This window comes from Cuculus canorus, chromosome 16 (genome assembly GCF_017976375.1).
Source record: "Cuculus canorus isolate bCucCan1 chromosome 16, bCucCan1.pri, whole genome shotgun sequence".
In the NCBI taxonomy this organism is placed as follows: Eukaryota; Metazoa; Chordata; class Aves; order Cuculiformes; family Cuculidae; genus Cuculus; species Cuculus canorus.
In genome coordinates this window covers 8,637,302-8,655,956 of record NC_071416.1, presented here as the reverse complement: position 1 = coordinate 8,655,956, position 18,655 = coordinate 8,637,302, and the positions used below count along the sequence as shown (strand labels likewise).

The 18,655-nt window shown below is 59.4% G+C and overlaps 2 protein-coding genes across 2 annotated transcripts; one reads left to right on the top strand and one right to left on the bottom strand.

Annotated features, from left to right (window-relative positions):
• The first annotated feature begins 4,721 nt into the window (after nt 1-4,721).
• Nucleotides 4,722-8,541, top strand: TMEM74B (transmembrane protein 74B). Its single transcript, XM_054081401.1, has 2 exons — nt 4,722-5,236; nt 5,452-8,541. Exon 1 carries the CDS (start codon nt 4,736-4,738, stop codon nt 5,156-5,158), a length of 423 nt encoding a protein of 140 aa, XP_053937376.1. The 5' UTR covers nt 4,722-4,735; the 3' UTR covers nt 5,159-5,236; nt 5,452-8,541.
• Nucleotides 8,542-8,583: 42 nt separating this feature from the next.
• PSMF1 (proteasome inhibitor subunit 1) lies at nt 8,584-17,930 on the bottom strand. Its single transcript, XM_054081400.1, has 7 exons — nt 17,735-17,930; nt 16,681-16,833; nt 16,033-16,115; nt 15,325-15,510; nt 13,900-13,947; nt 11,277-11,435; nt 8,584-11,154 (listed from the first exon to the last, which is right to left on the bottom strand). Exons 1-7 carry the CDS (start codon nt 17,861-17,863, stop codon nt 11,103-11,105), a joined length of 810 nt encoding a protein of 269 aa, XP_053937375.1. The 5' UTR covers nt 17,864-17,930; the 3' UTR covers nt 8,584-11,102.
• Between the last annotated feature and the right edge of the window lie 725 nt (nt 17,931-18,655).

The following is an 18,655-nucleotide window of genomic DNA, read 5'->3' as shown; positions in this document are numbered from 1 at the left end:
GAGTTTCTGCTATAAAACACACTTGGAGTGATACATCCCACATGAAGACGTGGATGAGCCCCCCACAAAGCCCTGAAGCAGGCATCCACTGCCCCTGCCTGGGCACCCTCTGTTCTGGCTCGAGCCCTCTCTGGTGCTGAAGCAGATTTCTAGCCCCAGGGTGCAGAGCCAACCCTGCCTGCCTTCCTGGTGGCAACAGTTTCCAGGGGCAGTTTGCAGGATCAGAAATGCCACAGGAGTTTGCAGGATCAGAAATGCCACAGGCAGCTGGCATTACATGTGTATCCACACGTGCACGGGGAGCACTGGGGTACTGCATCCATGCACACAGGGACCAGACATGCCAGGAGGGGGGACTGCAATGTGCCAGGTACCTCCGGTCCTTGCAAACTGCTGGATATCCCTGCTGGCTCCCGAATTGCCTGTCTGTTTTTTCCCTGACCTCCGAGTCACCTTGAGCCGTGCTAGCTGCGGGTGTTCGCTCTGCCGTGGGATGCTGTGAATACTAAGGAGGCAGGAAGGAAACTTCACCTCTGTCATGGGGCTGGATTGAGGTTGGCACTGCCAGTGGGCATCAGGCAGCCACAGCAGCCATGCACACCCCAAAATCGGGCTGTGCTGCATGGGGGTGCTTTGGAGGGGCCCAGAGGGACAGAGCTACAGTTCTCCCAGTTCCCTCCCATTCCTGCTCACACTGCCTCCTCTGCTGGCTTGAAGCTCCTGTTCATTGTCCGTCTCACACCTATTTAATCATTTTGACCAAGCAGCAGCAGGTCCCCATCCCCAGCAACCCTGTCCTCCTGCTCACTTGCAATGCTGCCTCCCTCCTCTTTCCACTTCTTCCCAAGCCCACGGTTTCTCCCTCCAGCGCTCCTGCAGATTCATTGTGAATTTTGGCAGCGCTGTCTCTGACCTTGGCTGTCTCCCTTCTCTCTTTGCTCCTGCGCTGGCAGCATGAATCCTGGCTGTCTCCATCTCCCCTTCCCTTGGTGCCAGCGCCCCAGGGATGGAGGGGCCCATGCCAGCCCCAGGCTCAGGCAGCTCAGGGCCAGGCTGGGGAAGGATTTTGGGTTACCCACCCAACACCTCCACCCTGCAAAGGTCCAAGGCCATCTCACATTTGGCGAAGGCAGTGGGTCCTAGCGGCAGCACAGCAAAAGCAGCAACACATGCAGGATGCACCCCTCTACCTCATCCATTGCAGGCACCCTCTCAAGCATGTCTGCAGGTTTGGGGTGCAGGTGCAGCCCCCCAGACTGCACGGCACCCTGTCCCCATAGCAGAGCATGGCATGGATCCGACTACCGCACCTGCTGCCTCTGCACACAAAAGCTCATCCCTGTCTGTGTAGGAAGGCAGACAGGACACACACTGAGTGGCTGTGCCTCTACCCCCCAAATCCCCAGCCATGGCATCCTGGATACCCCTGGGTGCATCATCCATCGCTGGGTTTGGGAGCCGCAGGATGGAGGAGCTGACCCCAGCTCTGCTCAGGAGCAGATCGGCAGCATTTCTGTTATTCCCAGGGAACCAGGCGATGCTAGAGGCAGCAGTGCTTGGCACTGGGGCGTTCTCCTAGCCCTGCTCCTGCCTGCCCGTCTGTTCACAGAGAAGCGCCCGCCTGCTCCAGATCCATCTTTTCCTGCTGATTCGGGACAATCTGTGTCCCGTGACCTACTTGTCTCCAAGCATCTTCTGCCTTCCCGCAGAGTGGGTTGGTATTGAAGCCTCTCTAAATGTGGTTAACGTGTCAGGATGCACTTACATTTATTTTTAATTCTGCTTCTTTCTCGGCCCAATTCTGACTGCTTCCCTGGGGATGCTCTGCTGGGAAGACTCTGCATTTCGACACAGTGCAATGAGAGGAGGCAGGAGTGGTGAGCGGATGGGTTGTGGCACGCACAACCTCCACTGCAGACTTAAAAAATAATGAAATCATGTGTATGACCCTGCCAGAGGTGATGGGAGACCACAGGCCACCCACAGCCCTCAGCCCTGCTGCAGCTTGAGGACCAGAGGAGCTGCAGGTTGGTTCCTTTTCAGGTAGCGCTGCACGGCTGGTGCTGATCAACTTTGACCACGATGTGAGTGCATCACAGCGGGGAACATGCAAAGCCATTTTGCCGAGCTAAACAAATCATTAAAATAGACAAAAAAGCCCTTCCCAGGGCACCTCTTTTCACACAAACATTGGAGCTTAATGAGGGAAATGTCCAAGGAAGGATAATGTTGTCAACCATCATAACCTGCTGAGCAGCACTGGCACAAGCCAAGCTCGCCCTGCCAGGATGATTTCAGGTGGTAGGAGATTCCCATCTGTTATCACCACGCAGGAAAACACCCCAGCATTGTGGCTCACGTGAAGCTGAGTGTGGCTGCAGCAGGACTCTGTATGGGGAGGCAGGGGTGCAGGGCACTGGCCAGGCATGCCTGTGACCCAACTATGCATCCCTGCGGCCCCAGCCATGCATAGAATCATGGAATGTTTTGGATTGGAAGGAACCTCAAAGCCCATCCAGTTCCACCCCCTGCCATGGGCAGGGACACCTCCCATTTGATCAGGTTGCTCCAAGCCCCATCCACCCTGGCCTTGAACACCTCCGGGGATAGGGCACACATCCCTATGGCCCCTGCGCTGTGAGTTCACCCAGTGCTGGCATCGGCGCGTCATCTAGCACAATCACAGATGAGCTCTTGAAGATGCTGGAGGCATGTGAATGTGCTGAAAGGAATGACAATGTGATGGACAAATCTTCCCGGCAGCTTTCAGCAGCCCACCCGCTATCGCTCAGGATTTACATCCACAACCTCATCTCCAGGCACTGTTCCAAATGCGGAAATAGCACACGTCTCATTAACAAACGAGCTGCTGCCAGCAGGTCACTGCTGGGGCTAAGGCCCGGCTCCAGTTTCAGGTCAGCGAGAAAGCGGAGTGCGGGTGCTAACACGAGTGCACTGTGAAAAATGGAATAAATAGTGCAGCAAGAGGCAGGGGTGAAGGGGAGGCTTGTGCTGAGGGACCGCAGTGGGACTATGGGGACCAGCACGGCTGGGGGAATGGCTCTGGGCAGCAAGCATCGCCACGGGCTCTTCTGTCCCAGGCTGAGCATCCCATGGCCTGGACAAAGCCTATGTCAAGCCCTGGACATTCCCCTAGGGATCTGTGGGCAGACTTGGCCCTTGTGGGGCCCAGTGGACAGCCAGCGAGGCTTTCCTACACACAGGACCGGGGGATGTGGGACTTGGGATGCAATCCCAGTGCCCCCAGTCCAGCTCTGACAGGGATGGCTGGTCAGGGGGTGCCTTCCCAGCCCCACCACGGCCACATTCTCCCATGTCCCATGCTCTATCTGCGCAAAACTGACTCTCCACCCGTGTGTCCCCCACGTGGCCCCTTCCCGGTGCCCATGGAGGGTCCTGGTGCTGTCGGGGGGTGGACAGAGGGGTTCCCATTGTGAGTGGGGCGTGCACAGACGGAGCCGGTGTGCAGCCCGGTGTGCGTGTGGGGGGAGGGGGCGTCTGTGTGTGCAGCCCGCGGGGTGCACGGGTGTTTTTGTGTGTTTGCAGGTGTGTGTTTGTGGAGCCGGCAGGTCCAAGCACCCCCCGCCCGCCCCGCCCGCCGCCTCCCCGGCACCGGCCCTGGGAACCGGGGACCGGCGGGGCTTGGAGCTCGGAGCGGGAAGGGCAGCTCAGTGCGGGAACCGGTGAGGGAGTAGCTGGGTGCGGGGACCGAAGAAGCGACAGCAGAGCTCGGCGTTGGGAGCGGAGCTCCAGCCCGGAGCGGGGAAGCGAAGGAAGCAGGCGGGGAGCGGCTGGTGCGGTAACCGAGGAGGCTGGGTGCGCTCCGGGGACACCGGAGGGGAGGAGAGCGGCGGGGGAAGCGGCTGCGGCGAGGTCACCGGGACACGGGTCCCTTGGGGGGGTCAGCCCGGTTTCAGGAGGTGGGTGAGCGGTGAGATCTCCGTTCGGGGAGGGGGAGACCCCGGGGACGCCGCCCGGTGCGGGGAGGCAGGTGCGAGGTGCAGGGAAGGGTGGCAGCGCGGCTGGGGACCCGGGTCCGGGCAGGGGGCGCAGCTCGGGGCGGCCCCGCTCGGGGAATCCGCTCCAGGGAGAAGGAGCATCCCGGTTCCAGGAAGCGGCTCCGGGGAGGGGGAGCAACCCAGTTCTGAGGAGAGGGAGCCTTGCGATGCGGGGGCCCGGCTCCGGGGAGGGCGAACATCCCGGTTCTGGGGAGAGGGAGCATCCTGGTCCAGGGTGTCGGTTCCGGGAAGGGGGAGCACCTCGGTTCGAGGACCCTGTTCCGGAGAGGGGGGGAATCCCGGTCTGGGGAGGGGGAGCATCCTGCTGCGGGGATCAGGTTCTGGAGAGGGGGAGAATCCCCGTGAGGGGACACGGTTGCAGGGAGGGGAAGCATCCCGGTTTAGGGAAGGGGAGCATCTTAGTCTGAGGAGGGGGAGCATCCCGGTCTGGAGAGAGGGAGCATCCCAGTGAGAGGACCTGGTTCTGGAGAGGGGGAGCATCCCGGTTCTGGGGAGAGCGAACATCCTGGTCCAGGGTGTCGGTTCCGGGGAGGGGGAGCATCCCGGTTTAGGGAAGGAGAGCATCTTAGTCTGGGGAGAGGGAGCATCCCGGTGAGAGGACCTGGTTCTGGGGAGGAGGAGCATCCCGGTGCGGGGTCGGTTGCGGGGAGGGTCAGGTCGCGGCCGGTCCCCGCTCACCCGTGTCCGCAGGGCCCATGGCGTCCCCGCGGTGCCCGGTGCCGGCGGGCGCGGGTCTGGCGCTGGCGCTGGGCTGCGCGCTGGGCGGCGCGGCGCTGGTGGTGCTGGCGGGCGCGGTCCCGCGGGCGCCGCGCCCCGACCCGGCAGTCCCTGCCCGCCAGATGGAGCGGCTGGAGGCGCGGGCGGCCCGGCTCCGCGCCCGCCTCGACCGCTGCACCGTGGCCGGGCTGGCTTTGCTAGCCCTGGGTGGGCTACTGCTCGCCGTTCTGCTGCTGGCCACCGCCGCCGCCCGTCGCCGCGCCCGCGCCGCCCGACAGACCGGGGGCACCTACGGCTCCGTGCGCCTGCGGATGCGGAGGGTGTCGGCCGAGGGGACGCGAGCGCTGCTGGAGACCCAGCTCAGCCCGCCACCGCAGCCCCCCGAGGGGCCGGGCTCGTAGCCCTACGTGCCTCGGACCTCCCACGCCGCCAGCAGAAGCAGGGCTCCCCTCGCCGCGCCCCGACACGGATGCCATCCGGTGAGGCTTTGCCCAGGCCCGTCTGGCAGCCTTCAACCTCCTTCCTCTCCTCCCCTGACCCATCTCGGATGCGGCTCCTGTCTGGTGACACTGGAGCGATGCCGCTTTGGGATGCCCAGCTGGCCTGCGTGGCCCTGGGCTGCTTCCCACGACCAGCACTGGGACAGTGTGGCCTTTGAATACCCTGCTCGCCTTCTCTGCACCTTTCTGGACAGGGTCCTGCCCACCAGCACTGGAGCGACGCGGCTTTGGGATTCCCTGCTAGACTATGTGGCCACAGGCTGTTCCCACCACCAGCACCAGGGCAGCGTGGCCTTTGGATGCCCCAATCACCTCCCTACCACCTTCCTGGACAAGGTCCTGCCCACCAGCACTGGAGCGATGCAGCTTTGGGATTCCCTGCTGGACTGCGCAGCCACGGGCAGCTTTGGGATTCCCTGCTGGACTGCGCGGCCACGGGCAGCTTTGGGATTCCCTGCTGGATTGCGCGGCCACGGGCAGTTCCCACCACCGTCATTGGGGCAGTGTGGCCTTCAGACATCCCACTCGTGTCCCCAGCACCTTCCCGGGTCCTGCCCACCAGCATCAGGGCAGCATCACCTTTAAGATGCCCGTAGGATTTCCATGCCATGGTTGAGGACTGGATGCGAGGCCGAGCTCCCTGTCACAGGCAGCTCCTTCCCAGCAGCCAGAGCGTGGGGTCGGCTGCTCCTCTTCAGGCTGGAGCTGCTCATTTTACGCCACCAGTGACTTCTTTTAGCAATAGTTTCTTGTAAAACCTTTTGGCATGCAGTTGGCGCTTGCACCACTCTGGGCAGAAGCAATGGGGACCGCAAGCGTCTCCACTGGCTGTGAGGGGTCTGCCCCCCACCAGCCCCACTCCAGAACTCTGGGACCCGCACTGTGCCAAGCATCCCATTCCCACCAGTAAGCCCAGAATGGCCTCCTCAAAAATCATGGTGCTTTTATGGGGGTGAGAGGACAATTCCCAAAGCCTGGAACCGATGCAGTTCTTCTATTGCCATGTTAGATTGGCAGCTCTGCCTTTGCATGAGCCTCTGTGCTGACCCCGAGGGCCATTGTCTGCAGCGTGAAGGTAAAATTGCATCTCGGGAATTAAACATGCAGCATCATTAAAGAATGATCTCCCGTGGAAAGGAAAATCGGGATGAGTGAGATGCTGAGAAAGGGAAATCATTATTTCGTAGGAAAACAGACCCACAAAAAGTGGTGGTTGTCATGATCTGCCACCAGTTTCTAATCCATCCCATAAATTTGGATTCAAATGTTTGCAGGTGGAGACAAATCTCTCCCGGCACAAGAGGAAAGGCATTTTTACATGCAGTGCTGTTGCCCAGGTCAGGATTTAGTTCAGGGCTCCCAGTGTCCCCCTCAGATGCTGGGGATGGGATCTCTGCCCTGTGCTTTCCTTTTGTCCTGTGGCTGCAAAGGGCCACGGTCCCTCTCCCTGTCACCATGTCACCCATCCACGCTCTGTATTTGTTGTATTTATTGTGGGATGAAAGGGAGGAAGAAGGGGAGGAAGGCTTTTATGTGGGATCTGCCAGGGGAGCCCAGGGTGTTGGCAAGGAGATTCCCGCAGGGAAGGCTGAAATCCTTCCTGGAACTCAGCACTGGCCCCGCGAGCCTGGATTAGAAGAAAGACCTGTTAGATGGAGAAACCATCCTCATCAATTTTTGCCACTTGAAGTAAGATAGAAAGTGGCTTTCCAGGGTGGAAGGCTGAGCCTGGCTGGAGGTTCCATCTGCTGAGCACCTGCGTTACATGAGCACGAGACACACTCCCATGGAACAGAGCAGGAGGCTGCTCAAGAGACTCTGGGAAGGGGCTGCGTTTGCTTTGTCAGCACATCCCTGGGCTGTCCCTGAGGGACCTTGCAGGACTGGGGGGAAAAAGCCTCTCAATGGACATATGTATATTTAAAGTGAACGAATTGTGTTGAGGAAGGAGTGCCAGTAAAGAAGCTCCCCCATCAAGATTCAGAATTGGAAAGTGATTTCATACAGAGACCACCAGGGCCGGGACGCATGGGGGACGCAGCACAGGGGTGCAGAGCTGCTGGCAGCCCCACAGCTTCCTCCCTGCCTTGGCCTGGGCATCCCTTCATCACAGGTGCTGATCTGTGATGGTTAACATGCAGCGGTGTATATAGGAGCAATCACATGGATTCATGGAACCATGGAATGGTTTGGGTTGGAAAGAACCTCAAAGCCTACCCAGTCCCACCCCCATGCCATGGGCAGGGACACCTCCCACTGGATCTGGTTGCTCTAAGTACCATCCAACCCAGCCTTGAACCCTCCCAGGAATGGGGCAGTCACCACTGCTCTGGGCAACCTGGGCCAGGGCCTCCCCACCCTCACAGCAAAACATTTCTCCCTAAGATCTCATCTCAATCTCCCCGCATTCAGCTCAAAACTGTTGCCCTCATCCTATCCCTGCACTCCTTGATCAAGAGCTCCTCTCCAGCTTTCCTGGAGCCTCTTTCCATACTGAAAGCTGCTTTAAGGTCTCCCTGGAGCCTTCTCTTCTCCAGGCTGAACAACCCCAATTCTCCCAGCGTGCCCTTGTATGGGAGGTGCTCCAGTGGGACATGGAGCACAGCACAAGGGCAGGTGGGCAGGCAGGACATCCTTGAACCCTAACTCAGCACAGAACTCTCCACTTCTCATCTTTTGGGGGTGTCTCTATTTGTGCCAGAGGTGAGCAAAGAGGGAATGACCCAGTACACCTCTCCCAGTCCCATATAACGGGGTGTGCTTTGTTTTCCCATCTCTGCAATACGCACTGGCTCCTCCTTTGTGCCGTGCATGGGGTCCCAGAGAGCATCATCTGCAGGGTAATTAGCAGCGCTGAGGCCTCTGCTTTGGGGAGCTTGTGGGGCAGGTGCCGCTGGGCTGGGTGTACTGGCAGATGGCCTTGAGGACTTTCTGGAGATCTCAAGCCATGACAGATAATCCAGCGCCTTTGCTGCGGGAGGAGGCAGGGCTGTACCTGTGCCAGGACCACACGTGTCAGCCCCAGCCACTCTTCACAGCCTCCACATCAAACTAACTTGGTGTGCTCCCTTGCATGTTAATGCTTTGCATCACTGACATTGGCAGCAGCCGTGCCAGGGATAGGGACACACAGCCAGCGGCTGGGACCATCGCTCCTGCTGGTCGGACACCCGGCCCTTGGAGCTGCCATGCTCGATTTGGTATGAGCTACAGCTGGGATGGCTGTCCCCAAACCATGCTTGGAGAAAGGGGCTTATTCCCAGCTGCTGGCTCTGCAGATGGGGTGAGGAACATACCTGGGAACCACCTCTGCTGTGCTCCAGGCAGCTCCGCAGCCACCCTTCAGTGTGGGCTGATCCAGCTGCAGGGATGGTCTCCCACCCCCATCGTCCTCTGACCTGGAGAGGAGGCTCCTCACCTTCTTTTACTCATCCTCTAAGGATGGCAGAGCCCCAGGAGCCACAGCTCCAGCACAGGCTTGCAGCAGGCACGGCTCAATATCAGGCACTGCCCCTCCTCGAAGCTCCTCTCTCTTCCCCACCTGCTCTCCCAGCTGCACAGCATGACGGACCCACTGGTGCTGAGCGCTGCAGACAAAAGGTTGTTTATCAGGACCCGCGCAGCCTCTCCAGGCACTGCCTTGCTTTAATTAGCCCCATCAAAGCCGGCTGCGCCTCTCCCTCCTGAAAGGTTGCAGAACATGATTAATTCCGGTGCAGAACGCAGACGTCTCCCGCAGAGAGGGGCCCCTCCGATAAGGCCAAAGCTGTTTCCTCTCCCCACACACCCTGCGTCTTTCAGCCCCATGCAGCGAAGTCAGGGGCTCCTTTATCCCAAGGAAAAGCTGTGGAGCACAGAATCCTAGAATCACTGAATCATTTAGGTTGGAAAAGACCTTTAAGCTCATAGAGTCCAACTGCAAACCCAGCACTGCCAACCCCACTGCTAAACCCTGTCCCTAAGCACCACATCGACACGGATTTTAAACCTCTCCAAGGATGGGGACTCCCACCACCACCTTGGGCAGCTTGGTTCCAGTAATAGGAACTACTATTACCTAATATCCAGCCCCATGCTGCCCCGGGGCCGGAGGGGACAAGAAAGAGAGATGGCCTTGCTGAGCCTTGGGTCTCTCTCTCACCCTCCCACAGCCGCTGTCTGCTCCGGTCACACTGCCCACCCATGGGTCTGCAAGTGGCAGTGCCCACCGAAAGCCCCACAGATACGAAGCAGGGATGGCACATTTGGTTCACACTGGCTGTCGCAAACACAGGGCTGCACACTGGGCACCGGAGCACCTGGAGCTTCCTCTGCATTTCCCCAATTTCTATGCCCAGTCATCCCGCTCCCACCTGTGCGCAGCCCGGGGCTGCACATGCTGTAACTCGGCTTTATTACCTGCGTTTGGAGGCAAGAGGGCTTTAAAAGGAAAAAGCCTTTGGGGAAAAGACACAGGGGGGATCACCTCCCCCTCTTTCTTTATGCCAGTGCGGCTGTGTGCAGCATTCAATCCCCCAGAGAGGCAATTACCGCCCGAGCGCTGGCAGAGCCAAGGCTGGGCTGGGCTCCACTTCATGTTCTCAACACAGTCCCATCGTCTCTGAGAAGTGCTGCAGCACAGGGAAAGGCACACAGTGGGTTCCCCACATGAATCCTCCGTCTTGGGAAGGGCAGGCAGAGCTTTGGGCTTCCCTTCTCCTGGCTGGGGCAGGGTGGCCCCCCCAGCAAGCACTGACATCACACTCTTGTCAGGTTTTTATTTCAACCTCCTCAACACCCTTCCAACAAATCAAACCATGAGGAGGAAAACATAGAATGACCCCCTAGGACAGACGAGCTGAAGCCCCAAAGCGAGCTGACCTGGCGAGCTGTGGGGAAGGGAGAGTTCTGGAAAGAGCTCCAGAGCCTGAGCCAAGCCGATCTCGCCCCAAGGGCAGCCAGGCAGAGCCACGCCAGCCTCGTGCAATGGACTGATGGTAGGGAAACATTTTCTATAAACCCCTTCTGGAAAGCAAATCCTACAGCCAAGCGAGCCCCCAGAAGCGCCCCCAGCTCTGCTGTGCCTGGAAAGCCACGGCTGGGCCTGGCAGTGCGTGTGGATACCAAGCACCCTGCCGCGTGTTCCAGCCCTGCACGGTGCTGGGTGAGCCACCCTCTCCACGCAGCCTGCAGGGCTCTGCATGTGCCCTGGCAATGGAAAACACGTGGCTGCAGGGGAGAGAGGGGCAAAGTGGGGCCAGGAATTCAATGCATATCTCCTCTCCTGCACATCAGAGGCTCTGCTGGTGCTGCTCTTTAATGGCCATGTGGAAGCTGACAGCACAGGTCAGGCTTTCTCACCCTTCACTCTGACCAGCCCCTCACCTGGTTAAAGAGCAAGAGAGAAACCATCTTTGCATGGGGAACCCATGCTGGTGGTAACCTCCTGTGAGGCTGCTGCAGCTCCCCAGCATGGGAGCAGCGAGAACCCAGCTCCATCCTCAGCACCAACCACTTGTGGAACCCCAGCAGGAAAAGCATTGCCACCTGGGAGAAGCAGAGCAGGAGACCCCACAGCACCTGGGCTGCTCCTGACATGCTGCCACCTTGCGCGGGGCAGGACCCCTTCAGGCACCCTCAGAGGAGCATGGAAAGAAAGGAACCTACTGCTTCCTCCTCTGTTCTGCACACAGGGAAACCTTTATGGCTGGTCTGGCACACAGGAACGTGGCCCCAAGTGGGGAGAAGGGAAGCGCTGCTGAAGAGATCAAAGTCCACCAAACTGGAAACAAAGAGGGGAATGTGCCCCCGCTCCCCAGGAGAACTGCTCCGCTCACGGCCCACCAAGAAGCCACACGGCGCCGCCTCACATGAACATGTCGTCATAGCCTGGAGGGGGAAGGTGGTCAGGATCTGGCCTAGAAAGAAATTCAGAGCAGTCAAATCAGGAGAGCTCAGTCCTGCAGCAACAGGGATGAGCCAGGAGATCCAGGGGCTGCCTGGAAAGCAGGAAGGGTCTCCAGGCACAGTGAACACCTACCCAGATCTACCAGCTCCTAATGGGCCAAACGGGTCAAATCTGGCACCGGGTGGAACTGCTCCACGGGGAAGCCGGCCTGGAATGCCTGCCGATGGGTCAATGCCTGGCTGTGGGTAGCCAGACCGGAGAGGATCCACGAACATTCCCCCACTCTGACCTCTGGGGAGAGGAAAGGCAGAGAAAGAGAAGAGATTGGCAGCAGTGAGAGAGGAGCAAAGTATATCCCTGCGCTGCAGGAACGCCGAGCACAGGAACACAGGGTTAAGCTGACACAGCACGTGGGAAGCACCCCTAACCCACTGCAACGGGCCAGGGCGAGGCGAGCCCATGGCAGCAGGACTGGGTGAGTGTGTACGTGTGTAAGAGTGCTGGGACATAGCAGATCCCTGTCCCATGGAGGCAGCTCTCTGCAGCAGGAGGGAACTGGAATCATACAATCGTATCATCATAGTACCATGGAATGATTTGGGTTGGAAGGGACCTCAAAGCCCATCCAGTTCCACCCTCTGCCACGGGCAGCGACACCTCCCACCGGATCTGGTTGCTCAAAACTCCATCCAACCTGCCCTTGAACACCTCCAGGGATGGGGCAGCCACCACTGCTCTGGGCAGCCTGGGCCAGGGCCTCCCCATCCTCACAGCAAAACATTTCTCCCTAAGATCTCATCTCAATCTTCCCCTCTTTCAGCTGAAAACCATTCCCCCTCATCCTATCCCTGCCTTCCCTGGTCAAGAACCCCTCCCCAGCTTTCCTGGAGCCCCTTTTAGTACCAGAGGCTGCTCTAAGGTCTCCCCTCAATCAGCCTTCTCTTCTCCAGGCTGAAGAACTTCAACTCTCTCAGCCCGTCCTCACAGCAGAGGTGCTCCAGCCCTCGGATCATCTTCATGGCTCTTGTTAATACACCACACCCTGTTCCTGTCTGGGGTTATCACGGCCCTGCAGACCTGCCTGTATGACGCTGCAACACAGGGTCAGGGGCAGGATGCGAATCATGGCTCATCATCACGTTGAGGTTGGAGTCTGCAGCTGCCCAAGGCTGGACACCAACAAACATCCAGGTCCCGGGCACCACCGTGCCAGCATTCATAGAATCACAGAATCGCTTTGTGGGAAAAGACCTTTGAGATCATCCAGTCCAACCCAAAGCCCAGCTGGAGACAGACACAGGAAAGCCTCCCGCCTTTCCCAGAGCCGATGCCCAAACAGATGCTCAGAGCAGCCAACAGGCAGCTTCCCTCTTCCCCTGGTTCCAGCACGGAACCATTACGGCATCAGCAACATCTGGTAACTCCCAGAGGGCTGCTGACCATCCCTGGAGGAAGCATCAGACCCGCTGGCCCTCGCTGCCAGGTCATACTCCCATCCCTGCTCTCCCAGGCGAGCGGCACATCCTGCCCTGCGCGGTGTCGCAAGAGCTCGTGGACCCATAGGAGGCTCCTGCCAGCCTTTCCAAAGAGCTGCCTGGAAGTCATTTGCTGACCACGGCAGCTCCTTGGAGCTGCCCCACGCAGGGAATGCCATTCCTCACGGGCCGCTTTGTGCAAACTCAGCTGGAGCCTCTGGACACTGCTGCCACCATACAAGTCATTAACAATGGCGCTAATGAGTTCCATTACGCCCAGCAGGCTGCCCAAAGCACCCCAGGACAGCCAGGTCCCACGAGCACAAGGCTGGGAGTCCAGGTCTCCCGCCCCAGCGCTGGCAGGTGTCAGCGTACAAATCTGCTCATATTTATCAGCTTTTTTTATCATTTACAGAGAAATTCTGATCAAGGGCTGGAGGCAGAGAAACAGAGTCCCCCTGCCAACCGAACCCCTCTCCTCATGCTATCAGGTTTTCTTCCAGGCTCCAGGGCTCTCCTTCCAGCTGGGCAGCACATTTTTAACTGGCCCTTTTCTAGCCAAACCCATGGAGGACCAAGTCTTGCAAGAGGGGGAAAATATGCCATCCCCACTGCAGAGCGGTTCCAAAAAGAACTCCCTATGCCGCGGAACACGCTGCAACCACTCCAAGAGCTCGTTTTCGTCTGACTACGTGCTTTTAACTGGAATGGAAGATGACAGCTTCCCCCTGCCCCACCAAACCAAAGGCCGAGAGCTGTATCTGAAGATCAGTCCCCCAGACAGTGCTGCTTCCACCCAGGCTTTCTCTCCAGTGCCCCAGACAGCCGGAGGCTCACAATCAGGACTCAAGTATCCATGGACTCGGCTTTAAGCCTCCTCTTCTCAGACTGCTGGGCTGTAGACACAGCAGCTGGTAACATTTTAAATTAGAGGCTTACATTCACTTAACGATGTATTCAGCTCTGATTTACTGAAGGAATTACCACATGTTAAATGAATACAAGCTGATTATTAAACAGATGCAGATTGCAACCTATCATCTATGCAAAAGATGGGATCTTATTACGATATTAGAACCATACTGAGGTTTAGCAACTGTCAATTCGTCCCTCGCAATTTGCAGAGCGATCGTCCCATTGCTGTCTGTGCTCAGAGATGCCCCATCAGACACCCGAGCCAGGCGGACTCCCGCTGCTCTGGAGGTCTCAGCCATCCCCAAGGGCAGAGCAGGGGGTACTCCTTGAGCACACAAAGCACAACCTCTCCCAGCCGTACTCACCCAAAAGGGTCCAGGTCTTCCCCACCCACAGCGAAGGGGTTCACAGGGCTGAAACACAGCACAGAGCGAGACGTTCAGTGAAGGGGAGACCAGAGGGAACAGAATCGAGAGAGCTGTGCTCATGGGTGCTCTGCCGTGGCCAGGGCTGCAGCACCCCAAGGGCTCTGGGACCTGCGGGACCCTGGGGTCTGGGGCTACCCCGTGGTGTAAAACTGGTGTTGGGGGCTACCCCGTGCCCAAGATGCAGCATTCCCTGCTCCAGGGCGCAGCGGGGTGTGGACACCGGTGTGTGTGGTGGGATTGTGGGAAGCTTGCTGAGATGAAAGGGCCCTGCTGTCCCCACAGCTGTGGGCTGGAGCTGTCTGCATGTGTCTGGAGTTTCCATTCCAGGGGCTCCTCAAGCAGTGCTGGGTTAGGCCAGGCTCTCCAGCATGTCCCACTTACAGACACAATGGCAGTCCCGCTTCCAGGAGTGCAAGGACAGTGGGGCGGTGTGTGTGCTGCCAGCTGTCACATCTCCTTGCCAATAATATGTGCCAACAACATGGTTTCAGAGCCATGCCCAGCCTCCCCAGGGAGCTCCTCGCACCCTGAGAGCCAGGACAGCGGCAGGGTTAAAGAAGCAAGAGGTGACACGCAAGGCAGAAGACCCGGACAGTCCCCAAGCAAAGGCAGAGCCACTGCAATGTCTCTGATTTCCAGCCAAAGGGGATTACAGCTTGCGGGGAGGGAGAGGGGGGGTCTGCCCACCACATACAAGGGATGCTGGGGCACTGGGAGGGATGGTGGAGCGAGTGCCACATGTCCCCTCTTCCCAGCTTTGCCAGCAAAGGGTTTCAAAGCGAAAGTGGGGTCAGGTGAGCAAGGAGAAGAGGTATCTCTGCCCCTCCAAGAAGCCTGCACCTCCTGGGCCTGGCTGGGTGTGCTGTCCTGGGAGGGCAGCTCCACTGGCCACAGCAGGCAGGAGGCTCAGGGGCAGTCCCGGCTGTGCGCCGAGCGAAGGTAGAGCTCCGCGCCTGCCATATGCCCTCTCCCCTTTGCCATGAGCACACACTCTGCAGCCCGGTTGGAGCCCATGGCTTATCAGCCACCCAGCGCTCCTGGAGACAGCTCAGCCCCACAATGGCACCATCCTTCCCGCTGCTGCTCCTGCTCTGCCAGTCCCTGACAGAGCCACGATGATGCCAGCACAGAGCAGGAACCCCCCTCCTTCCAGCCCTGCCTGCTGCCAGCTCCCTTCTGGATCTGCAGGTCTTCAACTACACCCACGGCAATGCCAAAGGACAGCCAAACCCACACACGGCTTCAAAACAGGCTGGGGAGGGACCCTATCCCCTTTGCATCCCCAAAACACCACATGCGCAACACAAGGCCCAGAGGTGAAGTTTGGAGACCTGACTCCTTCTAGCATGGGTCTTCACTCACCAGGGCGGTGCTCTCGTGCCCGCTGGCTGCCGGGGAGGGATCCTGAGGGGGTCGTAATCCCGGGACGAGTCAGGATCCTTCTTCTCAGCCTCGGGTTCCTTTTTGGCCTTTTCTGCAGGGGCTCCAAGGGGAGCGATGATGCCCGAAGCAATCCTTGTCCTCAGCTCCTCAATGTTCTTGTACACCCTGCAGGGAGGAGAGGCGAGGTGGTGGCTGGGGAGCCCAAGGCACCTGAGTGGGGCAGTGAGGGGACAGGTGTGCCCAAAGTGTCCCTGGCACAAAACATGGCCCCGGTTGGCAGCACAGAGGGAGCAGGAAAGGTAAACAGCACACAGAGGCACCAACTCTGTTTGAGAGGGCAGAGGTGCCACGCAGCCCAAGAGGATCCTCAAGTTCTACCAGAGAATACTAGGAAAAATTTCTTTACTGAAAGAGTGGAGAAGCCCTGGCAGAGGCTGCCCAGGACAGTAGGGGAGTCCCCATCCCTGGAAGGGTTCCTAAACTGTGTGTCTGTGGCACTTCAGGACACGGTTTAGTAGGCTGGGCTGACAGTTGGACTGGATGAGCTTAGAGGTCTTTTCCAACCTTAACAATTCTACGGTACTGGGGAGGAGAGTCCTCGAGACTCCTTCTAACCTGTTCCCTGCCCCCCTCCCCACGTGGGTGGGACATTTTCTCCTGCAGAAAATGCCAGGGGACTGAGATTACTTGTGGAAATCGTCCAGGTGCTCCGGGTTGATGTAGTCAGCCACTGCCAAGGTCACATCTGCCACCTTCTGAGAACCGCGATCCTGGCAAAAGACAGGTGAAACATGGAGTCAGCAGGCTGGCAGAGCTGGGAATGAGGGAAGGAGCAGGTACAACCACAGCTGGGCGCCTGGGATGCAAGGAATGGGCTTGGCTGCTTCCTGCCACATCCCTACGCTGTGCCTGGATGCCCAAGAGCAAAAACTCCAGTGTAGGCTGAGGCTCTCCCTGCTTGCTCCTCCAATCGGGGCTGCAAAGCATGAAAGGAAAAATACCCTGGGCTGGTGCTTGTGGGAGACAGAAGAAATTTCTCAGCTGGGAAGAGGACACAAAAGGGCCAGCTCCGAGGCCAGAGTGTGCATGGCAAACAGCATCGCTGCCCCGATGCAGCGGGTGTTTGAACAGCTTCACACTGGACCACAACTGCTGCTGGGCAGGCAGGTCCACAGCCCCAACCCCTCCTTAGTCTGCCCCATTCTGAGCAACAAACGTCACTGCAACGTAGGACTGGTAACAGCAAATGTTTAAGATGGGCCCTGCTGTTCTTTGTACATTTTGAGTGGCAGCTGAAGGACCTCAAACCCCTCGTGAACCAGCCTGGGTGCTCACCATGACATTGAGGATCATACTGTCCTCCACCATGATGGCCTTGAGCAGCAGCTCACGGGTATCGTCCACCGACTTGTAGCGCAGCGTATACACCTCCTTGTTGGCTTCCCAGCCGGCCGGCAGCAGCTCTGACTTCCTTTCATCAGGACCAGGCTGCAGCGGGAACAGAAGTGCTGCTGAGACACTGCCTACGAGCCTGGCAAACTGCAAGGCCAGGGGAAATATCCTGCCTGCACAGAGAGATCCAGGAGGGGATCTGGGTCTCTGGGATAGGATCTAAGACTCTGGGATAGGATCTGGGTCCCTGGGAGGGGATATCTCATTGCCTTTTAGGTTGTGACTGCAGCACCAGGAGATTATTTCCTATGGGGAGACCCTGTGTGCTCCCCAGCCTCCCAGAGGGTCTCTATGCTGGAACAGAAGGGAACACAACCACTCTTTGCTGAGTAGGAGGAGGCAAAAAAGACCCAGACCGAGGGATGATGCTTTTGATACTGGGTTCTCCCCCTGCTCCAAACTGACCCTCCCAGCCCCACAGCGAGCCTTCCAGCACTGGGACTCCCCCATGACACTACACTCGCCCCCCAAAAATGCACTGGGCACCCCCTTTTGATACTGGGTTCCCCTCCCCCACCCTCACACTGACCCCCCAGTACCGGGACCCCCTCGACACCACATTTTTCCCTAAACACTGCAGTGGGCACCCCCTTTTGGCAGTGGGCTCCCTCCCAGCCCCGCACTGACCCCCCTGCTCTACACTCGCCCCCTCTCCGGTGTCAAACCGGGGTCCCCAGCACTGGGACCCCCCTGACACCACATTTCCCCAACAAACTGCACTGGACACCCCCCATTTGATACTGGGCTCCCCCCCCCCAGCCCCACAGTGACCCCCCAGCACTGGGACACCCCCCCCCCCGCCCGACACCAACTTTTCCTCTAAACACTGCACTGGGCACCCCCATGGGACACCGCACCGGCCCCCCCCGCTTCCCCCGGCGATGCCGAGGATGGGCTCGGCCTGCCCGTGCCCAGGGGGCCCCGGGGGTGCCGGTACCTGCTCGCCCGCCCCCAGGCAGCGGTACCCGTGCCGGATGAGCTCCCAGTGCAGCGCGCAGAGCAGCGCATCCTGCGGGCAGCGCACGGCGCCGCGGCACAGAGCGAACTGCGCCTCCAACCCCGCCATGGCCCGCCGTGCACCGCGAGCCGCCCGGACACCGCTTGCACCGCCCACAGCTCCCGTGCACCGCCCCGTGCACCGCTTGCACCTCCCCGGGCACCGCCCCGGGCACCGCTTGCACCGCCCGCAGCTCCCGTGCACCGCCCCGTGCACCGCTTGCACCGCCCCACAGCTCCCGTGCACCGCCCCATGCACCGCTTGCACCTCCCCACAGCTCCCGTGCACCGCCCCGTGCACCGCTTGCACCTTCCCACAGCTCCCCGTGCACCGCCCCGTGCACCGCTTGCACCTCCCCACAGCTCCCGTGCACCGCCCCGTGCACCGCTTGCACCTCCCCACAGCTCCCCGGGCACCGCCCCGTGCACCTCCCCACAGCTCCCTGTGCACCGCTTGCACCTCCCCACAGCTCCCCGGGCACCGCCCCGGGCACCGCTTGTACCGCCCGGTGCACAGTCTGCATCGTTTGCACCGCCCCGCCCGCAGCAGCCTGTGAACTGCCCGCCCTCTCCCGGCATGACCCGCAGCTCCCGGTGCATCGGCTGCACAGGCCTGCACCACCCGCAGCTCGGTGCGGCCTCCCCTTCCCTTCCTCTTCCCCGTCCCCTTCCCTTTCCTTTCCCTTCACTTTTCTTTTCCTCTTCTCCTGCCCTTCCTTTTTCCCTTTTCCTCCCCTTCCCCCTTTCCTGTCCCTATCCCTTGTCCCTTCCCGCCTCTTCCCTCTCCTTCCCTCTCCCTTCTCCCCTTCCCTTGCCCTTCCTCTCTTCCCTTTCCCTTCTCCCCTTCCCTCTCCGTTCCCCC

Coding starts and splice junctions, on each gene's coding strand:
- TMEM74B (XM_054081401.1), top strand. CDS start 4,736: ATGGCGTCCCCGCGGTGCCCGGTGCCGGCGGGCGCGGGTCTGGCGCTG.
- PSMF1 (XM_054081400.1), bottom strand. CDS start 17,863: ATGGCGGGGTTGGAGGCGCAGTTCGCTCTGTGCCGCGGCGCCGTGCGC. Junction 16,116..16,680: donor GTATGATCCTCAATGTCATG/GTGAGCACCCAG, acceptor GTCTTTTGCCAG/GATCGCGGTTCTCAGAAGGT. Junction 11,436..13,899: donor GAAGACCTGGACCCTTTTGG/GTGAGTACGGCT, acceptor TCCTCTCCCCAG/AGGTCAGAGTGGGGGAATGT.